Here is a 20283-nt window from a genome sequence, read left to right on the forward strand (position 1 = left end):
TAAGATAGCCTTTTTTTATTATTATTATTATTATTATTATTATTAAAGGTAGGGTTGTGATATTTAGTACCATGTTATCTTTAAATTGAGTGTTTGATACAATAGGTCACATATAATAGAAAATTTATATGTGCATTGCTGGTTTTATCCTTATGTCAAATGTCTCTGACTTTTTTCCCAGGGGATGAAGGAGAGACTAAATCGGGGGCTGTTCCAATGGAGGAGGAGGAGGATGATGACGATCCTGAGAATAGGTATGATTCCATCCATAAGGACTTTAAAAAGATTATAACACACCCTAGGCGTGGGCGCAAACCGGCGCAGCGGAACAGCAAGCAGGTTGTAAAAACCAGGACTGCCTGCCTTGTAAAGACTCGCTCACAGGCTTCCCGCAAGTTTGAACGAGAGGCCAGAAAACAGAGGCCAAAATCCAGAAATGCAAAGAAAATATTTAGAAGTGTTAACTAACACACCTTGCATAGGGTGTGTTATAAATGCATTGCAGCACTGTCTGTTTTATATTCCTATGTAAAATGTGGGTTTTGTGATAAGCTCTTCATTGAGACAAGTAAAAGCCTGCTTTGATAAATGTGAATTTCAGCTACTTATATGAATAGATGATAAAAATTGGCATCTGTGCAATATACAGTGATAAAATCTTTATAGTGGATCTTGATTATTAGTGCTACATAATTTGTTTTTTATTAAAACACCTGTTCTCATTAGAAAGATAAACCAATGAGGTTTAATTCATTGATGAGTACCTGAAATCACCTACGTGATGGTTAAGGTCTTGATGCTACAAGCACTCATACATAGGCTTACTTTCCATCAAGGGAACTACTCACATGCGTAGTGAAGCATGTGCATGAGTGATTTCAGGATCTGGGCCTATATATTATTTAGTTTTAAAATTTAAATTTATAAAAACTAATAGATATAACTTTAGTTTTAGGTTGTTGTTTTTTTAAACGTATGTAATATTTTACTATTAGAATGTAGTCGTCAAAAAGTAGCTTGGATAGCGAATAAAATAAAATGTAAAAGTTTGGCTTTCTAATTAGTAACAGCATAAACAAAGTATTAAATTAAAGGGACTCAATGCGAAACACTCAATTATGAGCAGGAGTTTCTTTTTGGAAGCTATTGTAGTTAGATTAAGTTTTTCCAAGAAAACTTTATATAGTATTTCTGAAACTGAATTTTTTTTGTCCTGTAGTAAATGTGGGACCGACTTTGTAACTTTGCAACACAACTGTTGATGGAGTCTGCTTTTCTGCTTCTGAGCCTTATTAGCATAGAACATGGTGTCTGTTCCACAAAGTAACTGCCTTTTGTTACATAGCTGAAGTGAATTTAAAAACATAATTTTGTTATATGGACTTCAGTTGGGTACAGAAATATTGCTGCTAATCTAGCTCTTCTGTATGTTCAGTTTTAAAATTTAAGCATTTTAATTCACTTTTAAAAAAATAACTTTTTAGGGACTGACAGCACAGGTTCATAAGCACAACATTTTAAACATTGTTAACCTTAATTTTATTTAAATATACTTTAATTTCACTCTACCTTTGTTACATTTTTAAGAATTTGTGGTTGATAATTCAGCTGATTTAAAGCAAATATTTATCATTGAAAGCGCAGCATTTTACAGTACAAATGTTAACTGGTAGATTTTACCTACTAGCTTGAGGGGATTATCCTCTTTCTCAATACAACCCCAACAGGTCTTGAACAAAATAGATTGGATCACTAAATATCATTATATTTTCTTTTAGGTGTTAAAATCAGTTTATGTAACTTTTCAAACTGAATAATTGTTTAAATTTTTATCTAGGAAATATTCTGAATATACATTTCTGAGTGTAGGGGGAGATAACTGTTACCAAATACTCTTTCCAACCTTCAGGAAGTAATTGATAACTGAACTCACTAATATTACATTCAATACTCATTGTACTTGGTACCATAATCACTGGTACAAAATTGTAAAAAGATGGAAAACATTTTGAGAAGATTAAAAAAAAAATTTTTTTTTCTTAACCCAACTTAAAAAAAAATTTTCTCTCTTACTCAGACAAGCTGCCTCTTTTCTACCAGACCAAAGAGGGTACCTAGTACCCAATGAGATATTTATAGTGTGGGCACTCATGGTTGCAAGTCTCTAGTTTAGAAGTTCTGTTGTTTGAATACATTTGAATGTGAATGACATGAATATTTTTTTTTTTTTAAAGTCTTGAAATCATCTTTGCCAAAGTGCAATATCTGAGTGGGTCATAATATGACAGGCAGTGCTGTATGCTGTCATTTTATGTTGTGTATTTGTTTATTGTTGGTCCTTTTGATCTTTTAAATGGTACTGTTAATATGTTTGCAGTAGTTTTGTTTATTAAGAGGTAAATAGTGTATTAATGCAGAATGCCTTTAAGTATTTGATGGATGCAATAAATTTTTGTAAAACATTTTTCTTGTCCAAGCATTTAATTTAATTGTAATACTTCTATGAGAGTTTGAAAATCAGATCATTGAAACAAAGGCATAGTACAGTCTATAGAACAAAGTATTTGGTAGATTATTAATCTGAAGGAAAGCATTTTTGTGTGTGTACTAAATGTCAGTCAAACATACGTATATAAAACTATAAATAAAAATACAACTAAATATTAAAAATATGCTAAAGGTTACATTTAATTACATTTCTAATACTCAGTCTTAAAGGATGGTGCTTTCTATTAGCACAGCCTTATGGTTTTGTCTCTTTAGCAGTTTACTTTGGACAATTCGATTATACATATAACTAATGTGTGTTTATGGACACCACCTGTGAGTTGATTTAATTTAATTAAGAATGTTAACACATAGTGTTAATAATTATTTTTAGTTAAATTCTTAGCTAAATTTGTTTTACAGTGGCAACATTGTATCCTCAAGATTTTTGACAAGCTATAAATGAGTCAGTCCTTGCCCAAAGATTACTGCCTATTTAGACATTACAGGGCATGGGGAACAGAGTCACAAAGATGTGAAATAACCTGCTAAAGATCACACAGAAAGTCAGTGGCAGAGCTGGGAATAGCATCCAAGTCTCCTCACTTGCAGCCCAATGTGCTATTGAGTGGATCACATGGCCCCAGTTTTTATTTTCATTTAAAAGTTTTATAGCATTTAATTGTAATTGATGTTGGCTAAGAATCCACCTCAGTTCTCTGCTCCGAGGAAAATAAATAAATAATCCCCCACAGGTTTGTTGGGGGAAACAGATTTTCACACTATCATAACCTGTATTGTCTTGGCACCTCTACAGTTGGATGGTTAAACAAGTGCTGAAAAGAATAAAAGTTTGTCAGTGTAGGTAACTGTTCATCTTCAGTCTTAATTACTTTCTAAAGATTTGGAAGTTGAATTTGAAGTTGGAATAGATTTTATTACTTTGAGGGAAGATATAATTTAACTTAATAAAACTGATTTCAAGAACTAAACATCCAGTTTCACATGATGATGTGAATACTGTTACGCCAAACATTTACCAGAAGCATTTATAGGGTTTGATCTGTTCAGCACTGTCTTTTCGGTATTGTTTCTATATAATCCTTTGATTACACCAAAAGTGGAAAAATAGTCCGAATTTCTAAACATGCTTTACATTTTCAGACTAGAGCACCACTTCAGTGGAACATACTAGAGAGAATCTAGTTTTTGAGGCCCATAATTTGAATCTTTTCTACTAAATAAATAGTTGCATCCCCTGTTGATGTGAAGTGTTTGAACTTTCATTCACTAGCTGAAAAATGAGTGTTTTTAATATCTTGTGGAACATAAAAGTATTTAGTTATTAATCTGCCAGCTTCAGAAATGCTTATTAATTAGTAATCATTAAAATTATTCAGCTTGAGGAAGTTCAGATGATGATCGTACTGTGGACAGTGACCTTGGGATCCTTAGGAGCAGTCTGGAATAGAGAAGAAATAGTATTCTATGTGTGCATACTCGAGTTTGTACTTGTGAAGAAATTCTGATGAATGTATTCTTTAGATTTCTCTCAGCAAACATTATTCTGTAAATGTGAAAAAACCCTTCCTTTTAAGAGTCAAAATCCACTTTATTTAAAAAATATATATATAATATAATTTAAAAGATGGCTTGCAATGCAGGTAAGAATTTATTATCCAATTTCAATTTTACTAACTCTTTTAGCACTATTGAGGATAATGTGAAATCATTTAGGTGTACTGGTACAGGACAGTATGTTGAGACTTCTGAACTTAATTTTAAGTTTTGCAAATTTGTTTTCATTTCAGAACCTTAATCCTGTCCCAGTGTTGAGTGGGTTTCTTATGTAAAAGCTAGCAAACCTACTGGTGATGTCCGCATTACCTAGATTATACTTTAAGATTAAAATAATTCATATATAAAAGTTACAAAATAATTAAAAACAAGGAAAGTGTTCCCCTTTTTTGAGAATCCAAGCCATTGTATTCTGAAGAAAATTACAACTGATCTGGGCAAATAAGTACAGTATTGAAATAAAAACTACAAAATGTGGAAGATTTAATTTTCAAATACAGGTAACCATTTATTCCTCCTGTCAGATTTTACACACATTCATTAATATTTAAAATTTACTCTCTTGTCTTATTTCTCCTACACGGACTGATACAAAGTTAATTGAAATTAATGGGACTTTGTCCATATGAACTTCAATAAATGTTGGGTCAGGTCCACAAAATTAAGTCTGTTCATATAAGTAATTAAAAGCAACTCTTTAGGTAAACTTGTTTTTTAAAAATAGCTTTACACCATGACTCATATAGTTATATATGGGTCAAATAATTCTTTAATGTCTTTTTATTTCCACTCTGGATGCTGCAGATCAGTGTGACTTAGTGCACCAACCATAAACATCTTCATGCTCTTGGATAATTTTTTAATTCCCCCCTTTCTTTTAAATTAATAACAATTGAACATGCTAGTCTTGAACTCTTATTTGAAAACATATTAACATGTATTAAAAGATGGAAAATATTGTATGGTTGAAGTGTAATTGCAAAAACCGTGGGAAAATAAAATAGAATGGTCTTGGAAAATTTGGCATTGTTTTTGGGGCACAAATTACTTCCTGGAAAATTAAATAAAATAAAATGTATATTTTATAGTTCAGTGTGACTACTAATTACTTGAATTGTGTGACATAAAAAGCAACACAGTAGGGTCAGTTGTTTCTGTGCCAGTTCCAAATGAAGCATAGAACTGTTCAATTTCCTGGCTCTTGAACTTGGTTTCTGATTAGATATAGATATTTCCCCTTTTTGAATAATATATATAGAAAATATAAAATGCTTTTTATCATTACTGCTAAAATGATCGGGTCTGATTGAGAAAATACATGAAGTCTTGCAGTTAACATTGCAGACAGTAGAAATATATTAAAAAATATTACTATTTTTATTCCGCAGTTCCATAGGACCTGATCCCCTATGAGGGACAATTCTTTTTCCCCCCCTTGAAGTAAAGTATCAGATTAAGTCCACAGTTTTCTTGTCTATTTGTACATCACTTTTCCTGTATGTATTTTCATACTGGATTTTCCTGTTGTTGAATTTGTTGAAAGATCCTGTAAATAATACATTTTTCATAGTCTAAATTATTGTATTTTAACTGAAAATATTTTTGGGGTGGAATGGGAGGCTATGAGAAGTTGATCAACCTTTTTTTTGTTCTACAGGAAGTGGGATAATAGTCTGACTCTGCAAGTTTATATAGACCCGTAACTTTTGACAAATCACTGTTTTCTTCATCTGTGGGTCACTATGCCTAAGAGAGTTGCTGGCAGATGTTTGAGGGGATGTGAGACTGCTCTCCTCCCTTTTCTCTGGTCTTCCACTGATGTAGATTTTCCCAGCCGTTTGCAACCACATCTTCTTGAGAAACCGTGTGTGCCCTATAAAACACTGCACTTATTCCAGCTGCATCTCCTTTGAAGTACAAGGGCACAGACATAAAGGATTGTAACACATACCTCAGGAACATCTGTCAGGAGCAAAATGTGGAGTTATAGTATAAAAATTTGTTTTAGTGCATATCCTTTACCTTCAGAATTTAAGGTGTTCAGTGCATACTGCCTTTACCGCTAATTAAATACATAGAGGAAAGTGTGCAGAGATTGACTGTTGCTTTAACACTGTTTTTGTCTCTAATCGTTTAGAGACTTGGTCCAAAACACTTACGTGTTCTTGAGGCCATTAGAGCTATAAATAAATTGTTCAGCTTAATATCACATCACTGTTGATTAGAAAAGATGACTGACATGGAAGATGGGACAGGTGGGGAGGAATAAAATGGGCCCAGGTTATTAAATGTTGCTTTAAAAAAACACATTTGAGCAAATCTGCAATAAACATGGTTTAGAATTGGAAAGTGCTTATTTGGGAGCACTGTAAAGAACTTTTTTCAAAGCAGATTACCATGTTTAACATATGAAATGTCAGTTAGAATATCTTCTCGTTACCACCATGATTGCTCTCCATTCATAATTCTTTCTGAGCTCACAACCCTGTTACTGAAGTTCTGAATTATATAAGATTGCATTTGTCATTCATTGATTTATTGTGTAAGCAATGGAATACATAGTATTTTTTGTTTTACTTCAAAGAATTGCCAAGAAAATGCTTTTAGAAGAAATCAAAGCCAATCTTTCCTCTGATGAGGATGCATCTTCAGATGAAGAATCAGATGAAGGAAAAAAGAAAACTGGAAAGAAAAATGAAAACGCAGAAGATGACGGTGAGCACCAAAATGTGGCAGAAAAAAATGGTGCTTTAGAATCTGTCATAATTTCAGAAGTCTTTCAGGGAAAGATAACAGCAAAATCAGTAAACAATCCCCAAAGAACATACATTTTTTGATGCCAACTGCTAAACTGGTTCTGTGGGTTTCTCTGTTTGACTTCTGTAAAAGTGTACTTTTACTTTGTGATCATATCTTTATAACCAATTTAGAACCGAGTATGTGCTAAGCAATATTTGATTAATAAAAGACAAGAAGACATACAGGTATTATTCCTGGGGGAATTCTGCACCAAAAAATTAAAAATTATGCGTACAACATTTTAAAATTCTGCATATTTTATTTGTCAAAATAATGCAATATAATCATGCTGGTTTCAATTATTTTGGTAATTTATTTAAACTACAATACAATGGATGGAGAATGGGAGTGGGGAGCACTGGAGAAAATCCCTAAACCCCTCTTGTCTAATAGTAATGTAACTAGGTTTGACCTTTTATTTCTAGTTATTAGACATCAAATATATGCAGCCATATGCTCAGTGTTACATCATAGGCAACTGAAGAGCAACTGAGGGCTGTGGAATCAAACTCACAATTTATATTGACTACTGACCATGTCCAGATAGGTCAGTAGCAAACAGTTCATGGAGCACATTTTGTTAGGAAATTTTTTTCAGTCCAAAAATTTAGTTCAGTTTTAATCATTAAATCAGTAAGCATTTATAAGGCCATACTGTCCTTTACACCAGTCTGGCAATGTGTAAAGGAGCCTTAAAACTTTTACACCTGTTTTATACTCCTGGGGGAATTCACAAAGACAATGGGAACAATTCACTAAGCAGGCTGGCTGCTACATTCTGCTCTCCCTTAGCGGACATGCCTACCTCCTCAGAAACACCCTGACGCCCTGCCCCTCCATGCCGAGCATGCCGCAAGAGCAAGCGAGAGGGACAGTGTGTGTGTGTGTCTCTCTCTCAGGCATGATTGCCAAGCCCTTCCTCCCTTCCCCTCCCCCCCAACAGTGCTTTACGTCTCTACTGGCTGCTCCAGGAACCCAAATTGACCTGCCTGCGTTGCCGGGGAGGGGTGTGTGACCACTCTTGTACCTTCCCTTTGCTTTCCCATCAGAGTTCATTTTTCTTCAGGGAAACAAAGAAATCTGTGGGGGACATGAATTCTGCGCACGCGCAGTGATGCAGAATTTCCTCAGGAGTAAAGTATGTGAGATATGTATGAATAGAAAATAAAATTGCTTCCTTTGATAATCCATGTGATAACTGTAAAATCAAACAGTTTCCATTGCAAAGATAAAGTGGGGTGGGAAGGGGAAGTGCATATGTGCGTTCGTTCAATCACATCTTCCTGGAAATACTTAATAGATGAAATGCAACTTAAATGAGCAAATAGCTACCCGTATGAGTTCTGTGCTGACTTTTCTCTCTGACAGAGGAGAATGAAAAGGAAGATAATTCTGAATCCGATTCAGATGATGAAGAGTCTAAGAAGCCTAGATATAGACACAGACTGCTGAGACACAAGCTAAGTATGAGTGATGGAGAATCTGAGGAAGAAAAAAAGGGAAAATCTAAAGACACAAAAGAAGGCAAACGCAGAAATAGAAGGAAAGGTACAAAATTTAAATGTTTGTGTGGCAGGATGTATTTGTGATTCGATGAAATATGTTCAGTTATGTGGCGCAATGGAGCTTTCCAGTGAAGAAAAGATTTCCTGGAATTCCAAGTTGTCTTCCTCACACCTCCTCTTACACCTTCACACCATTAGTTGTTTCTTGTTTTGCAGTTGAGATTGAGGAAGTCAGTGCCATCAACTCTACAGGCAGATAAGGGAAAACAGTGTTGTTGTCATTGAATTTTTGTCATTAAGGTGGTGGTGGTGGTGGTGTGTTTTTTTTCAAAATACTCTAATTATAATCTGTAATCATGGGACAGTGAACGCCCCATGAAATTATTTGGTAAATTCTTGATTGATTAAATAATAATTAAAAAACCTAACTATCATTGAAACTATTTGAAAGATTTATTTAGAAGAGCAAAAGCTAGCAAATTCAAAAATAATGTTAACTCAGACACATTTTCTTAAAGTCCATTTAAACTAAATCAATATATCTAAAACTAGAACAATTTGGACAGAACTCAAATTTTGAACTAGGAATTTTAAAATATATTTTTTACACACCTCCTCCTGTGTTGTCGTCCCAGACTACAGTTGTCTGTTTTTGTTCATTTACTAGGTTTATTATAACACAGTGACTATTCCAGGATAGTTTACTCTTATTTAATCCCCTCCTCCCTATTTAATCTCCCTCCCTCTCTTCCCCCCACCCCCTAAAAAATTAGGTTAATCTGGTTGAGTCCTGAAATTTTAATACCAAATCAAATAGGTATAATTCAGGAAAACCCAATTTTTCCTCCTCCTTCCTCCTGCAACTGCTATCTCTTCCTCACACTATACATAGGCCCTTGTGTCACCAGAAATTTCCGTCATCCTAGAGAGTTAAACTCTACATCCCTCCAAGTCTTTTTAGGTGGTTCACAATGGGACGGCAGGTGGAACTCTTAAATGAAAACTTGGGTTTATTTCTCATTTTTCTTGTCTTAAAAAAAGCTAAGAATGTAGCTCTTCTAGCTTTTTCTGGGTTGAGCAGCAAGGGAATGACTGTTAGTGCAGATCTCTTACATCTAATAACCATGGGACCAATGGGGACCAGCAGCGCTATTGCAACTGCAAACTCCAATAACCATGGCATTTCAGAGTGTAAATGGTTTGTTTACATTGGAAGCAAATTATCCTTATTGCACAATTTGAAAGTATAGTTATATTTTTAGTGTTGCAGTAATGGTAGTATACCATACATGAGTAGTCTTCCATGTACGTAAAGATGAATTATGGAATTTCATAGTCTAAATTATTGTATTTTAATTGAAAATATTTTTGGGGTGGAATGGGAGGCTGTATTATCCTGTATTGTATTATGCTTATAGTGTTCCCCCATAAAACTTCTCATTTTTGTGTCTTCTGTGATATTATTGTAACTTTTACAGTATTTTAGTAAATAAAATGCCAGACCAAGGCATGGCCGGACCAATCTCTAGAACCCTTTGGTCATAAGTCTCTTCAATTACCTCAACCCTGACCTGGAGCAGTAAAATTTCTTTCACTTCAAATAGCTCAATGACTTGGTTCTCCATTATTATACCTCTCCAATAAATTGCCTAGGGAGGTTGTGGAATCTCCATCTCTGGAGATATTTAAGAGTAGGTTAGATAAATGTCTGTCAGGGATGGTCTAGACAGTATTTGGTCCTGCCATGAGGGCAGGGGACTGGACTCGATGGCCTCTCGAGGTCCCTTCCAGTCCTGGAATCTATGAATCTATGAATAAGTACATAAAACAAACAAAAACCTAACTCCCAGTTACTCATATTCTGTTATTTACTGAGTAGCATTTTATTTATTTATTGCAACATATACCATTTAGGAAGGAACTCGTATAGCTTTCTGGTGTGTTCAAAATTAATCTTAAATGATAAAATAGGACTGAATAGCATACTATATTTTTAGCTGCTTATAAATGTCAAACATTAAAAAATCATGAGTCAGGCCCCCCAGAATTATCAACTATAGATACTGGCTTCTTTTTGAGTCTTCGTGACTTAAACGTAATGAGCTCATGATAAAATCATTAAAGATGGCAATCTGGTATAAAGAGGTGGCACACTTTGCATGAGATGGGAGAAATGAACTGAACTCTAAGCACAAAGGATTTAGATTTGCCTTTTTTTATTTCTTAGAAATTGTTGATCCTGACACTGCTTGTTGGCATTGGCAGTGCTGTTATCCAAAAAATCCATAAAAAGGAGATAACAGACTAGCCCTTGCAGTGAACGTTTAGTGTGACTGAGTAAAGCAACATGTATTCCAACTCTGTCTTTGCATCAGCATATTAAATCCACACACTTCACCAACAATCACAGTATCTCAATCTGGGTTGAGCTCTTGTTTTCATATAAAATATTCAGATTTGTGCATGTTTTAAAACTTGGTTATGTATATCAACTTTTACTGGTGGTATGATTGATTCCATTTACAACTCCTTTCAGCTAGAAAGGTCCTAATCTGGGATTATTTTCTACGTCACTGACTTGATTTTTGTAGTACTCATTTTAATATGAATTGGATAAATACTACATTCCACTTCCTATGCACAAAGCATGATTACAATGGCTATAAATAAGGAACTGCGCAGGGCTTGAAGGAAACACTACGATCAACCCTTGGAAGCAGTGCGGGATGGCTCCGTAGATCCTCTGTTCCTGCTCTTGCAGCTCTCAAGTAACAGTTGTAACCTCTGAATGCACCCTGAATCTGCATTGTCATTATCAGGGTTGGGGGACCTTGATTGGCTTTAACAGCCCTGGGAGTATTTACTTGTTTTGAATAAGTATCTATTTATGTACACCTCATCTTCAACTACCCCCTCTCCTGTTTTAATGGGAAAAACTATCCGGAGATTGCGATCGACTGGGAGAGTTTCCAGGATCGACCAGTCAATTGCGATCGACTGATTGGTGACCACTGTACTAGACCAATAAAGGAAAATCAAATCCAAGCAAAACTGTTCAGTGAATTAAAAAGAATAATAAAATATTACTGTTAATATTAGGGTTTCTAACAAAACATATTACTTACAATATACCTTTAAAAGACCTCTTTATTACCTTTTGAGTTATTTTTTTTAAAATTTGCATTGGATTTTTAATATGTAGCAGTTCAAAGCCATATGTGTGACATTTCAATTGCATTTCAGGCGTTTCATGCTATCTTCTCTGCTCTTTCTATTGAAACAACTATTGCTGAACTACCTTACTGAGATATTTTATTAGCTGCACACGAGGGCATTTATTGACCAAGAATGTACAAGTGCTACGAGCAGCAGAAATTAATTTCAAACAAATTACAAGTACAAAGCTATATTGATATTACTTCAGGTTACAACAGACGTTGCTATGTTGTTGTTTTTTTTATTCTTAAAGTGAGCAGTGATGATTCAGATGACTCAGAATTTCATGAATCTGGAGTTAGTGAAGAAGTCAGTGAATCTGAAGATGAGCAACGTCCTAGAACAAGGTATAAATAAACTTTAGTTCTAGTCATCTCAGTTGAGTGTTTTTTTTTGTTTTGTTTTTTTTTAACTGATTATTTGGAAGGTACAATCCTGTCACATGCCATGTCTGAAACATTTATGTGAGTTCTAAGAACCTGATCCAAAGACTGCCATTGACTTCAATGGGTTTTGGATCAGACACTAAATTTTAGTTATTCATCTTACAGAATTTCGGTATCTACAATTTAGTTTATCTCAAAAGCCTGGAAGTTGAGTTTAGTGTCAAAGTTGAAACTTCCTCTTTTATGTCTCAGTATAATTAGAAGAGTTGGGAGGTGAGACGATAAGACCATTAAAAACACTTGGTATTTTTCTAACAAGTTTGTGCAGTCAAGGAACAATGGGTTCTAATTAAGGATTGCGTTTTAGTGAGGTTATTGGAAGTTGACTAGGATGTAATCTTATTGTTTGTGTAGTGTGAAAGAGACAGTTGGAAAATAAACCACTAACATTGATACTATTTTGCTATGGAAGTGATGTGTGTACAAATCAGTTACAATATAGGTGTCACAATACTCAATACAAAACTATGATGTGGCATTTTCCTTTACCCCTTTAGAAATTATAGGACCCAGTTGGTAAACTGTGCAGTCTACTACATTATTGCCTGATAAGGTCAATAACTCATCATTATTGCATATCTGAAAATAGTAAAGGGGTCCACATTACAGAAGAACATATTGTTTTGCATTTCTGTTAAGGAATAAACAGGTAATCGAGAAAATTGATATAATAGTGATGCTCTTCTTGTAAATAATGTTAGTTTATAGGGTGAAAAGAGAGAAATTCACCATTGTATTGAGTAGTAGAGTATTTGATAAGAGGAAAACTAAACATTTGATCCATCACTGTTTTTCTGTTTATCAGTGAGATTTTTTTCAATTTCTCAGATCTGCTAAGAAAGCTGAGGCAGAAGAAAATCAGCGCAGTTACAAGCAGAAAAAGAAAAGACGACGCATAAAGGTTCAGGAGGATTCTTCTAGCGAAAACAATAATAAGGTACTATATAGCAATGCCTTATATTCTGACCAAATTGTTGAAACATGATGATGACTAAGATTTTGTCACAGATATTTTTAGGGAAAGTCACGGACAGTAAAAAAAAATTCACAGAAGCCTGTGACCTGTCTGTGACTTTTCCTAAAAATATCCATGACAAAATGGGGAGCTCAACTTGGGGGGTGCGAGGGGGTCCCTACACCACCCGCAGTGGCTAGGCAGCTGTGGGGTACCGCTCGGAGCTCCGGGGGCCCCCCGCCACCTACGGTGGCCGGGAGCTCCAAGCGCCAGGTTATCCCACAGCTCCCAGCCGCCACGAGCTGAAGTCATGGGTGTCGCTGGAAGTCATGGATTCTGTGACTTCAGCAACCTCCGTGGAAAAAATCATAATCTTAATGATAACTAGAAAGTGCAATTAGGGAGTCTTCATTTTCTGTGTGTCTTGTAATATTTAAAATTTTTAACTCAAATATTCTCTTTATTACAATTACAAGTTTTACATTGAACTATTAGTAGGTGATTGAGTCTGCCAAAGAAGATTAAACTTCAATCGCAGATGACTGTATACCTAAGCTTCCGAGGTCTTTCAAGAATCTTCATTTTTGGCACTTGTTCTGCCTTATGAGACTTCAATCCAAACCTAAATTACAGTATATCACAAAAAAGTTTGGTCTAAAAGATCCTATTCGCTGATGGCATTCTTTATACACTACAAACTAATCCATAAAGCCCAGTACTCTGGCAGCCTTCAAACTCATACTTGAGATTCTCTAGTTGATAATAGGTACCAAATAGAATTACTGATATTATTAATATTCATTCCTTTATTAATTCATTCTTTATTAAAAAATATTTAAAACCTGTTAATTTTACATGCAGCTTGTTTTTGTAATCTTATTTTCCTGTCAGTGTCACTCACATCTTCTTTCCCCCATCCCTCTTAATATTTCCACGGTTGCATCTTGTTTTAAACTAAATTGTAATCTGTTGGGGTTAGAGGTGGTCTCTTAGGTGTTTGTACAGCCCCAGTGCATTGGGACACCATTCCTGATTTGGGCGACCTTCTGGATGCTATTCTATTGTAAACTTCACTTCTTGATTCTTTTTCCTGTTTACATGGGGTCGGAGGTGCCCACCATTCTTCGCCACGCCTTCTGGTCCGTGGCAATTGTTTGTAGGTCTTTGACTTCCAGTCCCTTTCTCTTCAAACTTCTCTTGACGTTGAATCCTTGGTCTACTATGTTCATCTGTGCTGTCTTCTTCCTCCCACGCTTTCTTTGCTGGTCATTCTTTTCCCATTTCCAGTCTTACCACATCTCCAGCCACCCTCAAATAAGATGTTATTCTAATACTAACAATACATAATATAAATCTCTACACACTTGATTTTTTTGTTTTATTTATACCCTTTAGTCAGAGACCCTGTGCTGGAATGGTAGGGATATGGATTATTAAGAGATCAGTTTGAGGAGCAGTGGCAGACTTCTGTGGGGAACAGCTGTCTACAGTATGCCTGATTCTAGCCAGTGGTTTTGATCTTTTAAATGTTGAACAAGACATATATTTTGCATTTAGACAAAATTTGAAAACACACATTAAGTAACAGTTGAACACCTTTCATTATATCTCACAATATGGTGCAATTATAGTATCTGACTCTGAACAGTGTGGGGAAAAAATGTAAAGTAGGTGATCTAAAATATCTTACTTTTTTTGGAATGTCCTCTTTATTTATGAACGCACAGATAATATATTTCTGTATATGACAACCTATAGAATAATATGTACATTTTGTTTAATCAATGGACATTTTCAGAAAGATACAGGCATGCAGTAATAGTAAATATTCAAGATTAAAAAGGGAAACCACCAAGTATGTTTGTCTTGTGTATGCAGAAAGATCCTCAGTTTATTCAAGTGGAAAGAAATAGAAAATAAAAAAATATATATTAATTTCTTCCAGGTGCAATAGTGTAAGATAAAATATGTACTAAGCAGATTGTTGAGTTTTGTATCTTTATTTAATTCACAGAAACAGAGAATTCATTAGCACACAAGTTATAATTGCTAGCTATTTTAGAGGTCATCATAATCTTAGGTAAAGGAAGGGAAAAGGAATTAGTCTGATGAATACTTTGTATAGCTATCTAAGGCAGTGGTTCCCAAACTTGTTCCGCCGCTTGTGCAGGGAAAGACCCTGGCAGGCCGGGCCGGTTTGTTTACCTGCCGCGTCCACAGGTTCAGCGATCGCGGCCACCAGTGGCCGCGGTTCATTGCTCCAGGCCAATGGGAGCCGCGATCGGCCAAACCTGCAGACGCGTTAGGTAAACAAACTGGCCCAGCCCGCCAGGGGCTTTCCCTGCACAAGTGGCGGAACAAGTTTGGGAACCACTGATCTAAGGGATAGATACAAGCTGTTAAACCATCAAAATCCGTTGAGAGAGAATCCTGGCTGTTTTTAGTAAAGTTGTTCTCCATAATTGTTGTATCAAGCAAATATTTTGTTGGGTCACAAATTTAAAAAATACATTTATTATTTGAAGTTTGTCCCTTAATTTAACAGGGTATAACACACACTAACTCTGTATACATTTTTGTGGGAATTTACAGTAATGCCCTTATGTAGTGTTGGTTAGACTAGTTAGTAGCTATTTCAAAACTTTAAATAAACCCCTTACGACTTTCTTTCACTTTAGAAATAATGAAACTTGTGTGAATTAGTGTCTGAAGAGAATAGTTTCAGCTGGCATATTTTCTACTTCAGGATCCAGATATTTTTAGTTGATATCCATAATGGAGCTTTGAAAGGCTCTTTCAACTGGATTATTATTTCAGGTCTCAGTTAAAACTTGTCTCAATATATTGTTTGTGAGGGGGAAAATCCAACGTTTTTGTTACATCTCTATTTTTCAGAATATTTCCCAAGGAGTCACATTTAGAGCTCAAAGAAACATCTTTTTTTTTTTTTTTTCTTTACAGTGAACAGTCCAGTTTTCAGCCATTACAGTGAAGGAGTGAGAGAGTTCTTTCCAATTTTTGATTTCGCCTGCAGATCTCCAACCTGCTGATCTATAGAGATCACTTTTCAATCAGAATAATCCCTTTTTTCTCTAACTGCTTAACAGAGTACTCACATTTTAAACCTATAGATTGTACAGTTGAAGAATTTTTTTTTCTTTCATTGTCCTTAGACTTTCTAATGGTTGATTTTTCTGTTTTAGAAGTAGCTAGTTAACCCTGTGAATGAAGGACATTTCAGATATCAGACTTTATTTTAAAATCAGGTGTTCCTGATGATAAACTGTTTGATTTAGGACATACTTAATTTCTCTTTAGATTTTGATTTATATTCTTTCAAACCATAAAACAGACCATATGAACAGTAAAAACAAATACTTTAAGTAAAACAAGCCAAAACAGAACTGTTTGTTACATAACTATTTTCTCTTAAATAAGAAAACTGTTGAGTAGACTAGATAAAATTCCGTTCATAGAAACTAAAACCAGCTACGTTTTGGAGTTAGGTGAAGACACACAGCTATTACTTTTAAGTAAAGGGGAATTTCTTAACCAAACTTGAAAGTGTCATTATCCACCTAACCAGTGGCAATAGCTGGAGCAAGGAGTCAACCAGGTCTTGCAGGATTTTTCTGGTTATACCACATTGAATAGCAGTAATGGGGAGGAAAATATAAGCTTCCCTTTGTGTTATCACAACTGAAATTGCTGGTAGTAGAAGTGGGTTTAGGTCCAGGTATGGGTATGTCTAGTTGAAAAGGAAAAGAGTGCTTTTTTCATTGTTAGCAACGTCATTTGAAAACACCACTTACCATCTTTGTGTAGGCATAATTTAAAATAATGTAAGCTGTGTTTTTTAAATGCCTTAATCTGTCAACACAAGGTGCTAAAGGATCTTTCAAATTATGCTGGATAACTCAATTTGAAAACTCCTTTTTCTGTTTAGGTAAGAACTGTGTCACAAAGTTTGATCATTTGTTCAAAAGTCAGGATTATAATAGTCCTTGTGTCTCAGGTTTTATACTAATGATTAATTGTTTGGAATTGCAATAGAGTAATTCTGAGGATGAAGATGACAATGATTCAAAATCTCCTGGAAAAGGCCGGAAGAAAATACGAAAGATTCTTAAAGATGATAAGCTTAGAACAGAAACCCAAAATGCACTGAAGGAGGAGGAAGAGAGAAGAAAACGTATTGCAGAAAGAGAAAGAGAGAGAGAGAAATTAAGAGAGGTATATCTCATTTATTTATTTTTACTTTTGCATGAGATATTGTTTGAAAGTTTAATTGCTGATGGTGTTTAAAGACATAAATTTAGCTGAGGATAAGGAATTTGAAGTGTTTAAAAGGTATAGATTTGTGTAACCATTTGTAATAGGATGACAAGCCCCTTAAGGATAGTAAGGATTAGTGGTCAGGCATCTTAAAGCGCTGGTTCTCAACCTATTTTCCATTGTGGGGCCGCATATGCAGCTCTCTGTGTTATGTGGGCCACATCCACACAATATATGTACTACCTGTATGGCCCTGAGGATGTCGCATGGGCCACAGCTCTGTGCTGATTGGGCCGCAAGAGGTCCACGGGTTGAGAACCACTGTCTTAAAGGGACACACCACAGAACAGGTGTTGACTGATCATCCTAAAAGGGACAGTCACACCATGAATCACACATTCATACTTGTAATTTGTTGCAGAATAAGGCTCTTCTATTTAAGGTTAATGATCAATAAACAAGGAATTATTGTTTCGTGTCTCAATTGTTTAAATTATTTTTTGTGGAGACAAATCTTGAACAGAGATGTTAGGAGATAAAAGGGGTATATTGCTTAAAATCTTTCTTTTTGGATTTAGCAAATAGGGCCTTGCTATTTCATTGAACTTGTGTGTTTAAAAGGGCCTGAATTATTCATGTGCAAAGCATTCCTATAATACATTATATTGTTTGCTTCCAGGTGATAGAAATAGAAGATGCTTCACCTCTAAAGTGTCCGATCACAACTAAACTGGTTTTAGATGAAGATGAAGAAACCAAAGAACCTATAGTACAGGTTCACAGAAACATAGTTACCAAACTGAAACCACATCAAGTAGATGGTAAGAAAATATAAAGAGAATTATGTTAATCAAACTTTTTTTTTTTTTTTCTTGTGTTGGCAGGGCCTACATGTTGAACTGGTGTCTTATGTACAATTACTTGGGAAATGCTGCTAACTTTGGGTTTTTATTTTATTGTGTTGGAAATATCTTAATCTGATTGCTGATTTATATAAAAATATCTTTTCAGATAAGTTCTTTAGTAAATTTAAAATGTTTAATACTTTTTAAAGGAGCTCTTAAAAAAAATTCTCTCCAGGTGTTCAGTTCATGTGGGATTGCTGTTGTGAATCTGTGAAAAAAACAAAGAAATCTGCAGGTTCCGGATGCATTCTTGCCCATTGCATGGGTCTAGGAAAAACATTGCAGGTAAGTGGCAAAGGACTTTTGATGAGGCATGTCCTGTACTCTGGAACCCACTCCCTCAGCTGGTCTAACCAGAGGCCAAGTTCAATAGCTTTCAGGACACAGTGTAAGACCCACCCCTTCTCCTGGGCAATGGCCTGATGAGGTTGCTTAAAAAGAGGAAGTGCGTGTTGGTACAGATTGGTCCTCTTTCCTCAAAGAGTTGGAGTTAATATGTATTTGCCGTTTATAAAATATGTTCATGTACCCTGAGCTCTATCAATGTGCATATTGTACTTGCCTAAAAATAACTAAATTAGATTAAAAGCGTATGATTTGTATAAAGTTAATACATACAGCTTCTTTGCATTCCAAAATAATATGTAGCTAGAGGGGGATGAACACACATCTGTTATGTTCGTTTGAAACCCATATTTCTGAATTTGTTTAACATTACTCTTATTTTTCAAGTAGGCTATGTTCTCTAAAACATTCCTTCTTCAGTGTGTGTGCTATTTAAATTGATTCCTTTCCTCAGTGGCTCCTGGATTATCCCCTGGTCATGTCTGAGATACTTGTCTGTTCACTGTCAATGATTTCATTTGCGGTACTACTATAGCAGAGTTCTGTAGAGATTTAGTCCTTATTTTCTCAAGGGGTATGAAGTTGTATTAAAGTCAGGCAACTCAGATGCAGTATAGATTTTAATATATTAAAAAAATAGTCTCATCTCCAGTGTGAAGAGACTGCTGTCTTTAGAAGTAGCATCCTTTTGGAAGATATGATGCTTCTAAGAGTATCAACATTTATGGATGTCACACATGATTATTTTGTCAGTCTTAAGTCATAGGAAGTGTTATGGTTTCACATAAACCTTGAAATTGATCTTTAAGTATTTCCTAAAACAATTCCGAATTCTGAATTAGGCATAATATAACTTTTAGGCAAACCTTTAGTACCTTATACTGGACATTGCAAAATATTGGAGTCTATTAGTGACAAATGTGCTAGTTGGATCATCTGATAACTCTTTTTTTTCAGTTGATAATTATCTATTATTAGGAAATATTTTCACAGCAGAATGTTTCTTTTTCTCTGTCACCTATAACTGCTCACACGATTAAGGAATTAATGGGTGTAACTTTCCTATAATTGGACAGAAGGCCAATAACAAACATACGTTGTGTCTTCATGGGCGTTCTTTGCAATCTAATCACAATTGATCCCTCCGCCCCCCCCTTTTTATAATTATTTTTCAGTACTTCCTCTCTAACCGTTAGCTGCTTCTGTTGTCCTCCACTTATTTCCATTGTAAGAAGTAGATTTAAGACAGGTTTTAAGAGATTTTCTATAATACCTTGAAATAACAATAAGATGAAAGTCAAGTAAAATGAGTGGCCAGAGTCTCCAGGATGGCTTAAATTACCAATTTCTATGGGCACTCTTTCCTTTCACATTTGAATATTTTTAGCATAACATGTTAACAGCAACTCTCATCTTAATAAGAGCAGGTCTACTAGTTCTCCCCCTGGTGATGGCATGCAGCATAGTTCCAAGGGCTAAAAGCAGTTCAGTGTCCGTTGAACGTTGCATATTTGCAGCACAGTCCTGAAGTTTGGAATGAACTGTTACGTGGTGTACAGAACTGGTCACCATACTGAAGGAATTGTTAACTTGGAAAGCACGTAATGCAAGATTGGTGCCAAGTTTCAAGAAACTCCAATCTTTCCGTATAAGTAATTTAAGGAGTGGGCTTATTCTCACTGGTAAAGAAAGGAGGCTCAAACAGAGGGCTGGAAGCTGGAAAGAGGTGGAACAGGGGCGGGAAGAGGCAGGGCGGGATGGAGGATTGGGGG

At 35.3% G+C, this 20283-nt stretch overlaps 1 protein-coding gene across 2 annotated transcripts in view; it reads left to right on the forward strand.

The window, feature by feature from the left end:
• Positions 1-20283, forward strand: part of ATRX (ATRX chromatin remodeler) — a 136727-nt gene that overhangs the window by 57692 nt on the left and 58752 nt on the right. For both annotated transcript variants that reach the window (XM_024196772.2, XM_024196773.1), the window contains 8 exons: positions 182-254; positions 6650-6780; positions 8233-8412; positions 11839-11932; positions 12860-12968; positions 17040-17219; positions 17941-18082; positions 18342-18451. In XM_024196772.2, coding sequence (XP_024052540.1) covers positions 182-254; positions 6650-6780; positions 8233-8412; positions 11839-11932; positions 12860-12968; positions 17040-17219; positions 17941-18082; positions 18342-18451 — 1019 coding nt within the window. The remainder of the gene's footprint in view (positions 1-181; positions 255-6649; positions 6781-8232; positions 8413-11838; positions 11933-12859; positions 12969-17039; positions 17220-17940; positions 18083-18341; positions 18452-20283) is intronic.

This window comes from Terrapene carolina, unplaced genomic scaffold, assembly GCF_002925995.2.
Source record: "Terrapene carolina triunguis isolate 2854851 unplaced genomic scaffold, T_m_triunguis-2.0 Scaffold131, whole genome shotgun sequence".
In the NCBI taxonomy this organism is placed as follows: Eukaryota; Metazoa; Chordata; order Testudines; family Emydidae; genus Terrapene; species Terrapene triunguis.